General features: G+C 31.7%; 2 protein-coding genes across 3 annotated transcripts in view; both read left to right on the forward strand.

Moving 5' to 3' along the window:
- Positions 1-90: 90 nt before the first annotated feature.
- On the forward strand, positions 91-3,741 carry LOC125057042 (NADH dehydrogenase [ubiquinone] flavoprotein 2, mitochondrial). Its single transcript, XM_047660470.1, has 7 exons — positions 91-253; positions 349-474; positions 690-880; positions 1,601-1,748; positions 1,908-1,967; positions 2,599-2,675; positions 3,598-3,741. The coding sequence occupies exons 1-7, from the start codon at positions 218-220 to the stop codon at positions 3,695-3,697; spliced, it is 738 nt and encodes a 245-aa protein (XP_047516426.1). The 5' UTR covers positions 91-217; the 3' UTR covers positions 3,698-3,741.
- Positions 3,742-4,357: 616 nt separating this feature from the next.
- The window catches only part of LOC125057041 (calcium-transporting ATPase type 2C member 1), a 40,332-nt gene continuing 26,087 nt past the window's right edge, over positions 4,358-18,602 (forward strand). The window contains exons 1-3 of one of the 2 annotated variants that reach the window (XM_047660469.1): positions 4,358-4,617; positions 8,525-8,632; positions 11,799-11,964. In XM_047660469.1, coding sequence (XP_047516425.1) covers positions 4,525-4,617; positions 8,525-8,632; positions 11,799-11,964 — 367 coding nt within the window. In that variant the 5' untranslated portion in view covers positions 4,358-4,524. Of the gene's footprint in view, positions 4,618-5,053; positions 5,244-8,524; positions 8,633-11,798; positions 11,965-18,602 lie in introns of those variants that run through there. The other variant, XM_047660468.1, reaches the window with a different exon arrangement.

Raw genomic sequence — 18,602 nt, forward strand, 5'->3', positions numbered from 1 at the left:
TTAAATTAAAATTTTTCGCTCATCACTTTATAATAAAAATTGATTTTTAAACGAAAATCATCCAATTTGACAACAATGACATGGTTATGTCATTATTGTCATAATATGTCAAAGTCAGATGTCAAATAATATTTCGAATTTCGAACATAAAAAATAAAATCGCGAAGGTTTGTTCGCGAACAGTGTTTCGCAATAATTATTTAATAAAATAACAGTCATGCTGTCCAGCCTAAGATCTGGCGTTCAAGGCTTGGTAGGTTTCAATTCACTAGTCTGTGTACATCTAATAAACGCATTACATAATATTGACCGTCCTGCTATCACGAATATTGTGCTTTTATTTTCAAGTGGAGAGCGTCTTCTAGAGCCTTACAGACGTCTTCTACTCTTCAACATGACAGTCTTTTCGTGCACAGAGACACCCCTGAAGATAACCCAAACATTGCCTTTGAATTTACACCAGAAAACCAACAGGTGATTTTTACAGAATTTGAAATTAGAAGAATTCTAATACATGACGTATTATAACGAGATAATCCTTTTTTCTCTATATACAATAAAAAGAATCAGTTTTTGTATCACTGTTTGGTGAAAATAAATAAATTCAACCTTAATAATTTCATTAGTACAAAGTAAAATTGCTATATATTTGGTGGTTAGGTATATAATATTTATGTTAATTTTTTCAGAGAATTGATGCCCTCCTAGCTATTTACCCTGAAGGCCACAAGCGTGCTGCAATGATACCATTGCTAGATTTAGCCCAACGTCAGAATGGAGGCTGGTTACCCATATCTGCTATGCATAAAGTAGCAGAGTTGTTGAGCCTACCTAGAATGAGAGTTTATGAAGTTGCAACCTTCTATACTATGTTTATCAGGTATGTTATGGAGTCATACTTATTTGCAAGGAACAAGGATGTGGTGGAGCTTTTAACTAATACATCCCTAGCCACTTTTTTTTAAATAACAAAACAATGTATGAACACTTAGCAACTGTATATACTTATAATATATATTCTATGCCCGGATTGACATGCTTTAAATGCACTACAGATATTAAAAAACATTAAAACTGTATACATAAATGTTGAGTCCTGTAGAGCTATTGCTATAGGAAGTAAATAAATAAGCACTGATATGAAAATAACTCCTTCCAATCAATCTACAGGTATGAATGTCAGTAAAAAAATTAATGAGCAGTGTTTGCTTAGTGGCTTTAACATGCGCCTCTCATCCCTAAGGTCGTAGGTTCGATCCCCGGCTGTGCACCAATGGACTTTCTTTCAATGTGCGCATTTAACATTCACTCGAACGGTGCAGGAAATCGACATGTGGGTTAGGCACTAAAGATACTGATTACCTACTTGCCTATCAGATTTAAAAATGATCATGAAACAGTTTCAGAAATCTGAGGCTCAGACGTAAAGAGGTTATAGCGCCATTGATTAAAAAAAAATTAATCATTCTAAATTTACATTTACTGTCAGTTCTTAAATCAAGGATGGACAAGATCTGACAATAAACTCTTCATTGGTCTTTTAAATTTTGAGTAGGAAATAACTTTACCACAAAGTTTAATTTACAAAATATATTTACAGACGGCCAATTGGAAAGTACCATGTACAAGTATGTACCACCACTCCATGTTGGCTTCGTGGTTCAGATGCTGTCCTTAATGCCATCAAAGATGCTACTGGATGTGAAGTTGGTGGCAACAGCCCTTGTGGAAAATTTTCAATCTCTGAGGTTTGTGTGGTGTGCCAATAATTTTGGTTTTCTATGTGCACTATTACAATTTCTTATACTGTTTTACAACTAAAAATGACGGCGTGTGTAAGGCATAGAAAATTATTTAACTATTTACAATGTGTCTCATCAAAAAATTATGAAAACATACATTTTCAGGTTGAGTGCTTAGGAGCTTGCGTCAATGCACCAATGATGCAAGTGAATGATGACTACTATGTAAGTAACGCATTTTAATTAGACTCGCATTGGTTACTTAAAAAAATGGGTTGATGGCAATGTTTTTCTAATGTTCCTATACCCTATGTATATTTCACAAGTTGTTGTAACTTGTCTGACACTTAGTGAAAGTGTTAAGGACATGAAACTCATACCAGTGACCATAGATCAACAGTATAAAGCTGTCATTGAATAAAATAAAATATGTTTATTATGGAACATAATATCAATTATTCCACATCATAAAATTATTAATTCCTACTCATCGGCAAAGAAGACAGGGTGTAGGCCGAGAAAAAAAGCTGCCATAAAACCTCTTGGTACTCTTTTAAAATAGCAAATCATCAAACAACACTTATTTTAACTATACTTACTACACTTATTTTAACAACCCTTATTAATAACTTGCCAACATGAAGCAATTGCTTGTCATCAGACCACAATAAATCAATTTTTTTTTTTTTTTATTTCTGTTTGTATTTTGTTGATTAAGTTGGACTCAGCATGTAAGGTTTTAAGAAAAACCATATTATTAAAACAAAACAGTCCTTAACATTCAATTACTGAAAAATTAAACTGTAGCTTCCGCTTCTTTATTTGTATTTACATTTCAATGTTTCTGTTATTGCAGGAAGATCTCACGGTAGAGGACACAAAGGAAATCATTGATAAACTGAAACGCGATGAAAAACCTAAACCTGGTCCAAGGTAGAATAGATGCTTCATATTAGTATTGTACACTATATAATATTTTATAATTAGCACAAATTTCAAACTTTGATAGGGGCCTCCCCTTGTATCTGTAAGTGGGTTTTCTAATTGCTACTGCTTGATTTATCATATATTCAAAAATTAGCTTTAACTTCTTTAGCGGCGTTGTACACTTTTTTGGAATGGGTAAAAAAAATTAAACTCGCGTCAGGACACGTGACCTGATCGAAAATTCGTAAGACGGATGGAGAGTAGACAGCTGGCGCGGCGTATTTAATGTTTTTTTTTTAATTTTTAATCCATCTTCAATCAGCCTATCAGTATTTAATGTAATCAAAATTTTCATGTTTGTGTACGATAGCGCAATAAATAAATATTGTACTCCACCACATAAATGATACTTTTATATTGAAAATTAAAGCAATTCGTGCAAAATTATTCCCTAACCATTCCAAAATATCAAAAATACACAACGTTAATATTCAAGTTTACACTTCTGCCGGCACTCCCGGAGTGCAAACTGTAGTTTTTTTTCCTTTGCCTTGCTATATTTCTACATAATTGCTATTTATGTATTTACATTGTATATCTTTGGCGGGACCCATGTATTCTTGAAACAAAGAGTACCCTCGGGAGTTCTGTACTGCGATATTGCGGGCTACTTATTTAACCGGGGAACTGTCAACCCTGATGTTGTACATACAAGTCACGGCTAAATACATATATCCATCAAATCGCGGAAATGGGACAGCAATCTGTGGCCCTATGAGATTTCATAATTCATACATATAAAATGCAAACCCACTATAAACTTCTCTAGAGTTAAACCGCTATTACCACCTGCCTTATTTGTTTAATATGTTTGTAATTTCTGCAAGTGTTGAATATTGTCTATTTATTTATTATTTATCTGTTTAAGGAGTGGCCGTTTTGCATCTGAGCCCCTTGGAGGTCTCACATCACTAACAGAAGAGCCAACGGGACCTGGCTATGGATTGCAAGATGGTTTGAAAGCATAAGTGTATAGTAAATCTTTATTTAATTAATAAATCATGTTAGTTGATTCTTTTATTTTCCTTTTCTGATATTAAAATCATATAAACTGTATACATAATAAAACGAGATTTGGTGGTTGTTAAAAAAATTTTTTTTTTCAATATTGATGATTTTGAGCATGTTTTCTATCCATATAATGTATATTGAATAAATAATATACCAATCTTTATCAATACCAGTCTTGAATTATTAGGAGGCAAAATCTTGTGAACCTGAAATTAAGAAATGATTTTTTTAAAGTTTGGACAGCAGGAACTAGGCCGCTAATCTAACTACTAAGTTACTATAACGAAAGAAAGAACTAGAAAGTTTCTTTAAAATAAATTCTACTGAAAATTATTGCGATCTATGACTGAAGGGCAAAATTTAATTAGGCATCATTAGTCAAAGTTATTCATTGACATTTAAAATTAATTATTAGAGCTATCACTCTGATGTTAATGACCCTGAACAAGTATATCACTAATCAAGCAGTACAAGTTTTTGACCGGCCTTTCTTGTATGCAAGACTGTGACGTAAACGCCACAGTAAAAAATCTTAAGCAGAAGTAAAAGTATTAGCTCTAAGAAATAGTTTTTATCACTAAGAGATAAGATTTATTACATCGTTGTATGTATTGACGGCATCGCAGTGTTTCGTGATCATGTTGTGCTAATTACATAGTCCACGTAGAGTGGAAAAACGCTGAATATTTAATTCAGTAAAAGAAAAATATCTAGTGTGTTGGACGTGTGTTGTGTAATGTAAAAATGCATGGTTGTAAGTTAATTGTACTGTGAATTCAATCTCATGTTTCGCCGTACGAAAAATGATGGATTGCAAGATTATGTTCAAGTCCCGCTTTGGGATACCCCGGAAACGGAAAAAAAGTATAGTAAAACTGTAAGCATAAAATAGATATCTTTCCTAATTTTATAAAATATCACTAGATCCAAAGTGGTAAACTGAATCAGGATTTTATTAAAGTAGATAGTGGGTCTGGCCGATAAAGTAGATAATACTTTGTCGTAGTGGATAATTCATTCACAACCTATAACAATATCAAGAAGTTTTTGAGCCCATAACATAAACCATTTTTTTACAATATGTACATCATCAAAACCGAATAAATGAACACTTTATATAGTTTTATTTAAATCTTTGTATAATTTGAAATATTAAAGTAAATATTTTAATTTTTATAATATCAAGACTTTATCAGTTTACAATAATTATTTCCGACGTATCAATGACATTTACATATAGTGACAGTTTTGAACTTTGACGTTTGTCATGCATTGCGATCATACATTTTTGAAATTGACTTTTGTAATTTGTTCAGTCGCTTTGTGAACATCATTGGCTTATGTAGTGCATTTTCCGCGTGAAAATGTATTTTGAGGCTTAAGAGCTTTTACTCATCGTGAAAAATGAAAAACAGTCCTACTCGTAATTATGAAAATTTCTCCGACCATCGAGGGAAAGAGAGTGATAAGTTTTCCTTAGACAGCCAGGATACGGCAAGTTTGGTAAGCGGCTACATTTTGTTGGGTTTATTGATTTTGTTTATATACTGCTCTGTTATTGATTCGAAGTTCTTTTGGTTATTCTGGCAGTTCCGGGAATAGCATTTATAAATAAAGTTGGTAGTCATTAAAACTAAAAGCTTATATTGCGGCACAAGGGTTTCGTTATGTTTTACGTTAAGAGCGACCTAGTTTTTTTAATTGCAGGTGTTATTCTAGATATTTTCTTGTGTCCTAGGCATAGCACGTATATGGAATGGTGTTTAGGTGCAGTAAGGATGCGCATAACAATATCGACGTTTCTCGTTGCTGTACTTTCTCATGTGTATTACTTTTACTGGAAAGTAAAAGTTGTGGTTTTCTATGATTTCTATTTCATTCACTTTAAAAACTATGGTAGTGATTAATTTAAAAAACAATATTTTTCTTTTTTATTATTTTATTTCTAATAATATATGGAATTATTTATTTGTATTTATAATTATTATAAATTAGTATACAAATCACCATTATTTTATCAAATATTAGATGCTGATAAAAGATAACTGATAATATACTGTGCTATAAATTATAACATGTCATTCATGTTTATGAGATTGACTTGATTAAAATTATTCAAATGAATTGCATTCTTTATTTGATAGATTTAATACTGTACTTCTCAGTATGCATGATTATGAACCATGGTATAATATATAATCAACATGCTTTTATAATAGCTTTTTACATTTTAATTTGAAAAATTATTTTACTTAATCAAGCTGTGGATATCTCTGGTTTAAATTCTAACATATCAACATAGCTAACATTTTGTAACTAATACATATTATAATACAAAGAGATCTAACATTGGGGCTTCAGGTTACAAGAAGCCATTGGAAATGCATATTATGTCAAATGAACATCACTTCTAAGCTGAAAATACTCTTATACTAATCTACTTTTGGGTTTTAGTAGAATAACTATCTAGTCTTAATGATTTCTATATCTTAAATTGTCTTTGTGTAGGTAAAATGTATTAGTTTGGGCCGACTATTATAAATGTTACAACTGGATTATTATGGTAATATTATTTTTTTTTCCTATAAAAGTGTATTTTCAAAAAAAAAAGTATTCATTTTGAAGTTGATATAATACTTCGTTGAATTATTAAACTATTGTATTTAAAGGAGAGATCACTAAATATATTTAATTTACATATCTTAAACTGTAATTAAGACAATAATACTTTATGTGCACAAAAAACTGTTAATGTATTTATTGGTACTTTGAAATGGAGTAAACACTGACTGAATCTGAATTCTTATTCAGTTTGTACATGGAGTTGTCCCCATGGATTTTACTTTAACAATAGACAATCCGGACCCTTCTTAATATTCTATCTATGTAAGGTTCTATATATTCTGTGACCCATGTAGTGATTATGCAGCCTATGTCAGTTGTGAGAAAATATTCCACCAGAAAAGCTTGCATTTATAGTGCCAGCTAAGTGTTGTAAGCGGCTGTGCATAATGGATATTTAAACAATAGATAATAACATATGCACTATTCAATAACTGAAAACTATGACTCACACCACCTGTTTTTGTTTTATTTAATTCATTCAAGTAGTTTTAAATAAGTTATTATTTTATTTAAATTGTTCAAGACATTATTTTGCTTCATAACAGCAACTCCTGTTCATTCTCACAATACTGTTGTTATTTACAATTTTAAACAAAAATAATCCCTAAATCAGTCTAATTAATAGTGTTAACTAAAGAGCTGAACTCTTTATTTCAGCTTAGCCATTTGATTTACAATTACCATTAAGTAGTTTTCTAACAGTAAATACAGTAAAAACAATAAATGCTTTTATTTAAATAAGTTTTTAAAGTTTTGCCTAGTACACAAAAACCGTAATGCGTAGTTATTGTGCGCGTTTTCCGTTTAAATATTATTGATTGATCACAATTTAAAATCGTGTGACTGTAACTGATGTGTGTGATTCAAGATTTCAATACAATAATCGATTAAAGCATGTTTGCTTAAGACGTTACACTTAATTCATAATATTGTGTGGTGACAAATGTACTACGTTAAATAATTTAAATATTTACTTTCTTTGTTATATATTTGTAATGAGGCTAGGTAGGGAGGTTGGCTTCTGAACTAGCAGCGTATTGTTCGGCCATCAATGCGCGTATTCTACATGTCTTGCAGGGATTCATGACTTAAAGCAAGGCTTTTGGGGAATTGTAAAATATACCTTAGGAGATTTGCTGCAATTAATCCCCCCCCCCTCTTCTTGTCAGCAAAAGTAAGCAAATCTCTCAAAAATAATAGTACACAAACGTATTAATTTTTTGTAAGAATCCTCGAAAATGCACTTCGCTTTCAAGCATAGACAATGTGTGGGTAATCTGTGTAGAAAACTAAATAATTTAGTTCTTCTAACGTAATTCTTATTTAAATATGTATAATTAAATTCTACGATGTCAAGTTCATCAATTAGCCATATTGTCATTGACAAAGGTCTCCTCCATTCCTGAACCTTTCTGAACGTGCTGTTGTTTCAATACCTGACCTATTTTGCAGTGTTGTTCCCGCTCGGGTTCCCTTTTTTCTTAGTATGTATCTGAAAATACACAATACAAAAATTGAGCACAAGTCACTTATAGAACAAAGATAAAATTAATTAACAATAATTGATACGTGTTATCGATAAAGGAAATTTGCGATTTTAATAACAGCGGTTTCCTTACGTGTTTTTGTAAAGGTAATTTACCAACTTACCAGTGTCAGTCTAGTAAAAGAATTTTAGGTCTGAGCATATATTTTGATAGTTAGTATGGGTTCGAATCCTGGCTGGCTAATGAGTTTTTCTATATCTACAATTGTTCCTATAGACAATTTATAAGACCTGGCTTGTTGGCAATATTTAGACTTGCGACTATTTCTGACTCTCCTATGTAAAAAATCCTTAACGTTATATATATAAAATTCTCGTGTCACAATGTTCGTTCCCATACTGTTCCGAAACGGCTCGACCGATTCTCATGAAATGTTTTATGCATATTCAGTAAGTCTGTGAATCGGCTACTATCTATCTTTCAAACCCCTAAGTGATAAGGGGTGTCTCTGTCTACACCAAAATATATTTTGATGTAAATTTTAAATATTTATAACTACTTATGGTAGATAAATATTTTCCGTGTTTACGAGCAGAATAATATATAATTTATGAACAAATAATTAACAATGATTTCTATTTAAGTCAGCCACTAATTTTTATGCTTTTTCAGCATTCAAACCCGGAGGAGACTGGAGTACAAGGATTGAGTGACGTCGGCGTAGGCGCAGGAGACATGTGGATCAGCGCTGTTGAGAGTTCTATTCTTAGCTGGGAGGAGGTAATTTTATATTTACTAAACATTTTAATATAAGCTAAAAGTCTTCTGGTTCGAGATTAGCGTTTGTAAAAAGTTGTGTATTTTCTTGTTCCTATTAGGGGGCGTTCATAAATTACGTGAGGTGTTTCTTTAAATTTCCTGTTCCTCCACTCTGGTGAGATGTCGTGAGATTTTATTCAACCCCCATCCCCCAATCTCACGTGAGATATTTCAAAATGTGGGTTTCTTACGTAAACGCGTAAGAAGCTATCAACTCAAAATAACACAGAATGCGTTCTATTGAGCTCGAAGAGCTCAAACACAAAATAAGTGAAATGTTGAGCGTTTAGGTATGGAGTAAGCGGGGAGTTGCAGAGATGGCCTTTAGGGTCAACCGTTTTCCCAATTTTTTTTTCAATCAGAAAAAAATGCGTGATGTTTGCCGAGACCCCCCTTCTCTCCAACGTAAGATTAAATGAGATTTCACTCGAGTTGCATCTGCGTTTCATCATTGGACGTTGAGGCAGATATGAAACTCCACTCCTATCACCTCGATGTATGTCGTTCCTAGTTAACTAGAAACCAGCTGCCCGTCGAGGTATTTCCGAACCAATTCGACTTAGAGTCCATCAAGAAAAGAGCGTACCAATTCTTAAAACGCCGGTATTGCACTTGCGAGCTTTCTGTCATTGTAAGTGTCTATGGGTTAGGGAATTTTCACTTCACATCAGGAGAGCATCGTTTGCTCTCTGTTCTAAAAAAAAATGATTTTCTCATTTCCCGCTAAGTTCCTCAAGCAGTTGTCATGAGTATACTCAATTAGTGAATACGTTATTTAAGTTGAATCATTCACTTCTTCATGTACTATGTGAAGGAGTGTATATTTTGTATGTGTATTTTATGTTCCATTATGGTTGTGTTTTATGACTTTTTGTTGTTAACAGGCATTAAATTTTATTAGCACTTAAGATCTATAAAAACTAAACAAGGTAATAAACGTAAAAAAGCTAAAGTCACCTCTTGCAAATGCAGTCACTTATTAATTCCCACGAAATTCTATTAGTCCATTGAAATGTTACATGGGCTGAACATTTTGTAGAGGACGCAATCTTATTTTTGGGACATGTAGGGAGGTCAATACAAGCTTAAACCCCAGTTTGTGGGGTTTGTGGGGGGCGCCCTTGTCCCCCGAACGCCATCTTGGAAAAAGGGGTGAAAACACGTTTTTCGCTATATCTTTTAAACTATCCATCGTACAAAAATTTGTGATTACATATTTTGTAGGAAATCGCTTTGCCTACAATTATGTTTATCAGTTTGGCCCTCAAATTGTAACATTTCAATGGACTATATAGAAATACCTGCAGACGGGAAACGTTGCCATATAAAGATTGCTATAATATCGCTATTTAAATATGGGTTTTTGAAGTGAAACTTCTGGAGGTGCATGACGGTAATATTTTTACGGAACGTCGCGAAGATGCAGCGTTTTTGTCGAAGAAAAGGGAGAGAGTGGAGGGGCGAATTACCTTATAGAAATTTTAATTTTTACAATTAAAATTTCGTAAAGAGAATTTATGAAATATTAGTATTTTATGCAAAATAATTTATTGAAATCTCAAATGATGAATAATTGTAAATTAAAATGCCACGTGTTTTTATTATCAAAGAAATAATTTGTATTAATTTTCGACACTTTAAATATTTTAATGACACTTATATTCATTAAATTCCTAACATATCTTCCTTTTTCCCTCCCTCTAAATCTCGGAAATCCAAAGTTTTAGATTTGTATAAATATGAACAAGAGTTAAAATTTAGTTGTGTACTTTATACGCACGCACTTTTTTTTATAGAATAGGAGCAATCGGTCATAAGGCTCACCTGATGTTAAGTGATACTGCCGCCCATGGACTGGACAATGCCATAGGGCTCGCTCGCCCGCGGAGTTTTGATGGGGATGAAAATTATATGTGTTTTTAATTCAAATAGTTCCTCTTTATAATGTGCGTATATCTACTAATATACATATTTATCTTTAATATATGGCAATGTAAATAACTTTCCGTGTTACTTAACACCGTTACTTTTATCGCTAGGTCATTGACCTGTAATAATTTTGACTGTAGCGAGTTTTTTTAAATACAGTTACATATATTAGTTGTGTATCTATAATGATCAATATGTCCTTAGGTGTTTAATTAGTGATCACAAATTACGCCTTATTAAAGTAATTATAAAAAAAATGTTCGAGCTAAAAGTGGCTTTAGCGTGCGATTTTTAAAAAGGTTAAATCAAATCGAAATTATTTATTCATATAGGTAACACAATGTACACTTATGAACGTCAAAAAAAAGAAATAAATATTAAATGCTTCTAATTTTACATTTACTGTTAAATTAGAAGGTCGGTCATGTACGCACTACGCCGCCGTAAGAATAATCTTTATAAAAAAAATATTTATTAAAATTATACATTAACTTCAATTTCGCTGGATGACGTATTATTCAGTTATTAAAATTAAGAGTAATAGTTAAATTAAAATAAAATAGATAACTGTTAATCATTAAAATTAACATTGACAAGATTTTTGTTTCAAAAACAAATCATTCTCATGTTTTGGGGAGAAAGTCGATTACGAAAGTATGTCTGTATAAAACGTGAGGATTTCCTGGGCATAGGTTACATTACTTTTAAAGCGCAAAATTTAAAAGTATCGTTGTATCGGCAATTAAAACCCAAAGTATCGCCGATATATCGATATCGGGATCGATATCGGATTCATGTCTGAATGAGCCCTTCCTTAAAATTAAGAATGTGAATTTTAATATATAGAGTAGAAATACAAAATAATATATAATTTTGTAATGATAATAATAATGAAATACAATGATTTGGAGCAGATATGTAACAACTAACAAATCAAATGGCATTGTACCAGAGGATTTTAAGAGTATGTGCGCATAAAACACTTGCTATTTTGGGATTGCCAAGTAAAATTATGCGTCAAAACTCTCGTATGTCCAAAATAAAATACATTTTATAAATAGTCCTAAGTCTTAACTCTGTTTAGGTAACCTTCACGATGACAAGCGTCTGGTATAAACAATATTATAAAATGTTAGACCAAGGTCCATCATGGGCCAATAATATGAATAATATAAAAGGCGTGTGTACCTCTTCTCAGGTGGCTGATCGTCTGCAGGTGGAAGTCAGGCGAGGTCTATCATGGCGAGACGCAAATGATCGCATGAACTTCGTGGGTCCCAACGAGTTCCAGGTGAAAGAGGAAGATCCATTATGGAAGAAGTACATCGAGCAGTTCCAGAACCCTTTGATACTTCTGTTGTTAGGTAAGATGTGGTAGAATTTTTGTGCTGCTAGTGATTTGGTTTCAAAAAGAAAACATTTATAAAATATTATACACGCAACGTTAAAATACAAATTAAAACGCGTTTATTTATAACATCTGTTTAGAAAAATTATAAAATGTCTTATAATCAATATTAATATAAATAAACCTTTATTTCACTGCACGTAATTTACAAAACAAATAACAATTATAAATAATTGAAAAAAAAAAAACAAGTAACATTCTTTAGCAACCAGTTTTGTCCATTCTGTTCTATCCCGTGCCTGCTCTCTTTCTTGTCTCGGCAGACACTATGTCTTCTCATGGATACATCTTTTATTAAATTTCTCTTTTTTAGTTCAGTTTATTGTCTTAATAGTTTCGTAGAAATAAGAATAAAGTGCTTTTATTTTTTTTGTCTCAAATAGTTTAAATGTGTTTGTAGATAGAATATCTTCGTAATTACCACATATCTCTTGAATTAATTATTGAATTATTCGGTATGATGCAAATTGTTATTACGTTCTAAGCCCTTGGTATGAGAACTGGCCGTAATTTTAGTTATTTAATTTCTCTTAAAGATTATGTAGGTGTGTAAAATTTATAGTCTTTTAGGTCTTGGCCTCAGATTTCTATATCTAATAGACAAGTAGGTGATCAGCCTTCTTTGACAAACGCCGTCGACTTTTAGTGTGTCGGCTTCCTCACGATGTATTCTTAGCTCTCAAAAATAATAGTACATAAACGTATTAATTTTTTGTAGGAAACCTCGAAAATACATTCGTTTTCAAGCATAGACAATGTGTGGGTAATATGTGTAAAAAAGTAAATAATTTCTGTTGACGTAATCACCAAATAAAAAAACTAAATAGTGCTTACGTAATACTTGAACGGGTCCAAATACACAATTATACTAATATATATTACCGTTAATATATTTTCATTTTGAATTACGTATTACATTAAAATATATCTGTAAGTGTGTGTGTGTTGTATAAAGACATCCAGCGTAAATAGCGACGTAACCAGTTTTTGCACAGGTTTTTTCTATTTAGACCCCGTTCATTGACTTTACGGACAATAGGTTTTAGTGGATGTGTTATTCTCACTTATTAAAAACTTAGTATTATTAAACTGTTTTAAGTTCTGAATAAGAAAAATACTAGCTGACCCGGCAAACATTGTTTTGCCATGTATATTATTTCTAGAAAACATTTTTTTAGCTTAATAAAAATAACTATGTATCTACAATAATAAAAAATAGGGGTTGATTGTAGAAGGGTGAAAATTAGGGGTTGTGTGTATTTTTGTATGCTGAATCATAAAAAAATAAAAACAAAAAAAGTTGTCTAAAAAATAAAAATTAATTTTTTGGGGTGGACACACCTTATCACTTAGGGGGTTGAAAGATAGTAGCAGATTCTCAGACGTACTGAATGCATAATTTTTTTTATAAGAAACGGTTGAGCCTTTTCGGAGGAGTATGGGAACGAACATTGTGATACGAGAATTTTATTAGAAAAATATAACGTAGTTATAATGGTGTGGTACCACGAAAGGGAAAAAACGAGTGCCAGGTAGACAAGATTGGAGGATGATAGTTCGGAGACATTTATTTTGTATTTAGCATATATTTAAGTGTTGATAAATCTTTGGGAATATTATATAGAGTCGCGAATTTATATTGGACACAAGCGGAATACATTTGCACGGCTGGGTGTTTGTTTTTTATATTTTTAAAATAAATATGTGTTAGGGAAGAAGCATTATGAAGCATTCTAATGGTGTTTTTTTGAGTTTACATATTTGTTACAAAAATCCAAATCTTGGGTAATATTATTGTAAACTAGTTGCCCTCGCGAACTTCTTTTCGCCTTAATATGATTCTTTACTTAGCCTACCTTTTAAGTACCTAAATACCAATTGATCATTTTGATATGACCATAGAGACTGTTGGCTATTCCGGAATAAAAACCTAAGTAGTAAATAAATCGATTTTTTGAAGTTATACTTCTTTAGGCGCGTTATGAAAAATTGATGAGAGTGAAATTTTACAATGCGCGCGCACCGTGACACAAAATTAACAGATGAAGTTGCCCACGGAAGATGCTACGGCATTGGACATAATTTAAAAACAACATTCGAATAATAATAGAATTTATGTTAGGTACACTTAATGTAAGAGAATAATAATAAATATTTATTTATTTAATTTTTCAAATGTAAACTGAACTTTATTGACTATAATGACTCCTTTTCCAGTCTTTGATTACTAATTGTAATTAATTATTTGCATGCAATCAAAAACTATTTTTCATAATGCCAAAGAAGTATAACTTCTTACGCGCGTATATAAGTACACGTACCCTTTTTCTTTCTTAAAACTTTCTATACATAAAAACTCTCAGAGTGCATGGAATAAATAAAATAAAATACTTGTATTGGTACAGCCGTCTTCGAGTTTTGCACTTAAAAACATTTGTGAGTGATATTTATTTATACATATTACTATAGATAACTCATATCCAGTGCTTTATATTTTGCGAGTTTATATTCGTTAGTGTTTTGTTTCCATTAAATAAATAAAAATGTGATGTATTCGCGTACAATAAAACAAAAGAATGAATATTTAAATTAATAATAAAAAAATAAATATAAAAATTCGAGTAGGTATTATTATACCTATTATTTATATCTATCTATCTATAGGATTACATTAAGTTTATTATTGTATTTAATATTAGTACGACCGATGCAGTGAAGCCTCCTCCAAATTCTTCCATTTGTCTCTCATCTCAACTATTTTCCAATCTTTCTCAATTTATAATAAGAAATGTTAATTCTTCTAGTCTAGGTATATATAGTCTAGTTATCATTGATGATAATTTAAGTGATCCTATTCCTTGGGATTTTAAAGAGAGTAGTTTTAGATTACAAAGAGTGGGGGAGAGTTTTTTGCCAGCTCTTCTTGCCCGCTCTACGCCCTTGACTTGCGAACTGGTAGTAAATGTCAATTTAAAATCAATTTAACATCTTCTATGTTGACGTTCAAAAGTGTGCTTGGTTACCTAAATGAATGAAGTTATTTTGAGTTTGAGTTTGTGCTTCCATATTGTGGCTATGACACATTTAAAACTATAATTTACGTGTAAATAAAATTGTTCTACTTGTTAAACATATATTTTCTAATTAGATAAAAATAATCCTTATCGTTGTGATTTTTTATCAAAGATAACACAAATCGGTCATGCTGGGGCTGATGTTTCTAGTTAGAAATGTTCCGTAACCATAACATATTTAGGTTCTGCTCTCGTATCGGTAAATCTGGAAATTAATATCTTTCATCATTATACATAGGACTCTACATAGTAGCCCATTAGGCACGCGATCAGGCCGCAACTGTAGTCGAGAAGCTAGGCAGCAAGGAAGTGGCAAACCTTCTCTTTCCTTAAAGGGACTTTATTTGCTTAAGGTCAGATGGGAAATAAATATCTAGTAATGTTTCGAATCCAAAGACAACAAAATTGAAAGGATCATCTGGGAAAAGATGAGTGGGCAGGCCAAAATGAAAGGTGGGCTGATGAATTGATAGAAATAGCAGGAAAGGAGTGGCAGACTATTGGCATAGATAGACACCTGGAAATGGTTAGAGAAAACCGTCACCCATATCCAAAGTCGACTAGCATATTACTACTAACATTAAGTAATTAATTACTGACCAATCGCAGTTTATTAGGACCGTGTTGGTGTCAAAACTCCTGTAATGTTCGAGAAAATGTTAAATGCGCACATAGAAAGAAAGTCCATTGGTGCACAGCCGGGGATCGAACCTACGACCTCAGGTATGAGAGTCGCACGCTGAAGCCACTAGGCAAACACTGCTAACTTTAGATTACTATTACAATTTCTAAAGAAAGCTAGTCATTGTACACTATAATGTATCGTATATGCCGAGATAATTGATAAGATTCCACATTGGTTTCGCATTGATTGAATTACACAGCGATTTATGCGATAACAAACAAGGATAATGTACAACATAATTTAATTTTTTACATTTATATTGACAGGTTTCGCGTTGTTTATTATTTTTTGGTAAATTTGCCGAATGTCGAAACCTTAATACAGCTCAAAAAAAATTTTCTACATATTTTCATCACTTGGCGGTGTACCATGCGACAATGTAGTGGATGGCTCTGTCCCATATAAATTAATTAAATCTGTGAAATTAATTTACGACTTGTATGAAGTACCCCAAGTAATATTAAAGACACAATTTATAATATTACATGCATGATGTAAATGATATTGTCTCAGTTCCCAGTTAATTACATTAGGTTAGGTGTTTTTAGAAATAAACTTGCGCTCCGACTGGGAATCGAACCCGATACCTGACCTAATTAGTTATCTATTCGTAAAAATATTTATAAAAATGTGATGCGCCTTTAATAATAGAAATATACATTTACACGAATAAACGGGTTGCTTATTACTAAGGAAAATTATTAACGAATAAAAAAACAATGTTCTACGTATATTTTTATAGATTGTGAATTAAGTGTTATTTCGACTATTATATCGCTTTGGAACGGTGTTTAGAAAATGAATCAAAAATGGTTTAATTATACGTGGCTTATCAGCTTCGCTATTTCCTACCTGTATGCTAAATAATAATAAAAAGTTGTAGGTAGTTTGTGCTTCTCTTTCTCTTTTTAATCAAACATTATTGCATATAAGGTAAGGACCTGATAAAGTAATAATATGTATTTTATACGTAAGGTAGTGTAGTGATAGAATGTAAACACGTGATGTACTCACTGATTGATGTACTAACTCTCATGTATCGTATACCTTCATATTATAATACTAATTACCAGCAAATAGATATATTTAATTTAACTAAAACATATTTTCTTTGTTATAAATTATTTAAATAAATGGTGTTTTTAGAACAATGTTTTAGTAGTCATTTTTCGTGTATGTAATCCGTTTTGGCTTAATTTTAAATTAAAAAATTGTAAATATTTCTTTAAAAAAAAGTGGATTTGTCAATAAACTGTAAATAGAAATAATACAATAATAATTACATTTTCCTTAATTAAACGCTAGTACTACACTTCTAACTACAACACTAAACATTCTTTATGAGATTTAAACATAAAATCCTCTGCGATTAGCTGCTTACAATTTTAAAAAAAGTGCTTGTGTACAAAGAAAAATGTCAGAAGTAAAACTTCTTTGACAAACTAATCTTTAAGTCTTTTCATATTTATACAAAGCTAACACATTAGATTTCCGAGACTTAGAGGGAGTGAAAAGGAAGATATGTTAGGAATTTAATGAATTTAATTGTCATTAAAATATTAAAAGTGGCGAAAATTAATACAAATAATAAATTTATTTTTTTATAATTTATTTCTTCGATAATAAAAACACGTGGCATTTTAATTTACGAATTGTAAATTCTTAGTCATTTAAGATTTCAATAAGTTATTTTGCATAAAATATAAAATACTAATATTTCATAAATTCTCTTTACGAAATTTTAATTTTAAAAATAGAATTTCTATAAGGTATTCGCCCTTCTCACTCTCCATCGGTCTCAATCGCTCTCTCCCTTTTCTTCCACAAAAACGCAGCACATCTTCGTGACGTTTCATCCGTAAAAATGTATCCTCTTGCGCCTAAAGAAGTGTCACTTCAAAAAAAGCGTTGGAAACTTATTTATTATACGTAACCTTTATTAAATGTAATTAAATGTTTCAGTTTTATTAAATTTAATTCCAAAAGATACAATGTCAAATCCCGTTGCTGACAATGCCCCAACTTTCATACATTAAAGTTGTCTATTGTAATCTGTGGTCTCTATTTTTGCTTTTAAAAATGGCGTCCTATTCACTGTGCTCCCATTTCGAGTGAATCTATTGAAACGGCTGAAATATTAATATGAATTGGTATAATCGGTGTGTTATTAAGCGAATATAAATCTTATTTCATTGTTGTAGCCGACTAAATTGCTTTTACGCGTTATTAAACTCCTGATTGCTCGTAATTAGAGGCGCAAGGTCGATTCTGGCATTGGCGTTTTGGTAGTAAATGAAAAGTTATAGAGCCAGTTAAAATAATTAACCTAATTTGTAATTATACAGCCCTGCGATTCTGTAACTCACTTTTCGAACTCACACAGCGGTTTTCGCATCGGCGGTCGCTCTGAAATCAGTTGTGAGGCAGTCATTTTATGATTTGGCACTCTGAAAACCGCTGTGTGAGTTCGAAAAGTGAGTTACAGAATCGCAGGGCTGTATTTATTATATTCTTAAACTACATAGTAATCACTACATAGTATAAAACAAAGTCGCTTTCTCTGTCCCTATTTCCCTTTATATGCTTAAATCTTTGAAACTACACAACTGATTTTGATGCGGTTTTTTTTAATAGATAGAGTGATTCAAGAGGAAGGTTTATATGTATAATAACATCCATTAAATAGTGGAGAAGTACTGTTATTTTTGAGGTTTCTAATGTGATGTCGTAAATAATTAAATTTTTTCCGCTTACATTGCAAACGCAGGCTGAACCCTACGAGTTTTATCAAAATAATGTACTAAGTATTGTACACATTGAAAAGGTCTACAGAAA

The sequence above is a fragment of the Pieris napi genome, chromosome 16 (assembly GCF_905475465.1).
Source record: "Pieris napi chromosome 16, ilPieNapi1.2, whole genome shotgun sequence".
Taxonomy (NCBI): Eukaryota; Metazoa; Arthropoda; class Insecta; order Lepidoptera; family Pieridae; genus Pieris; species Pieris napi.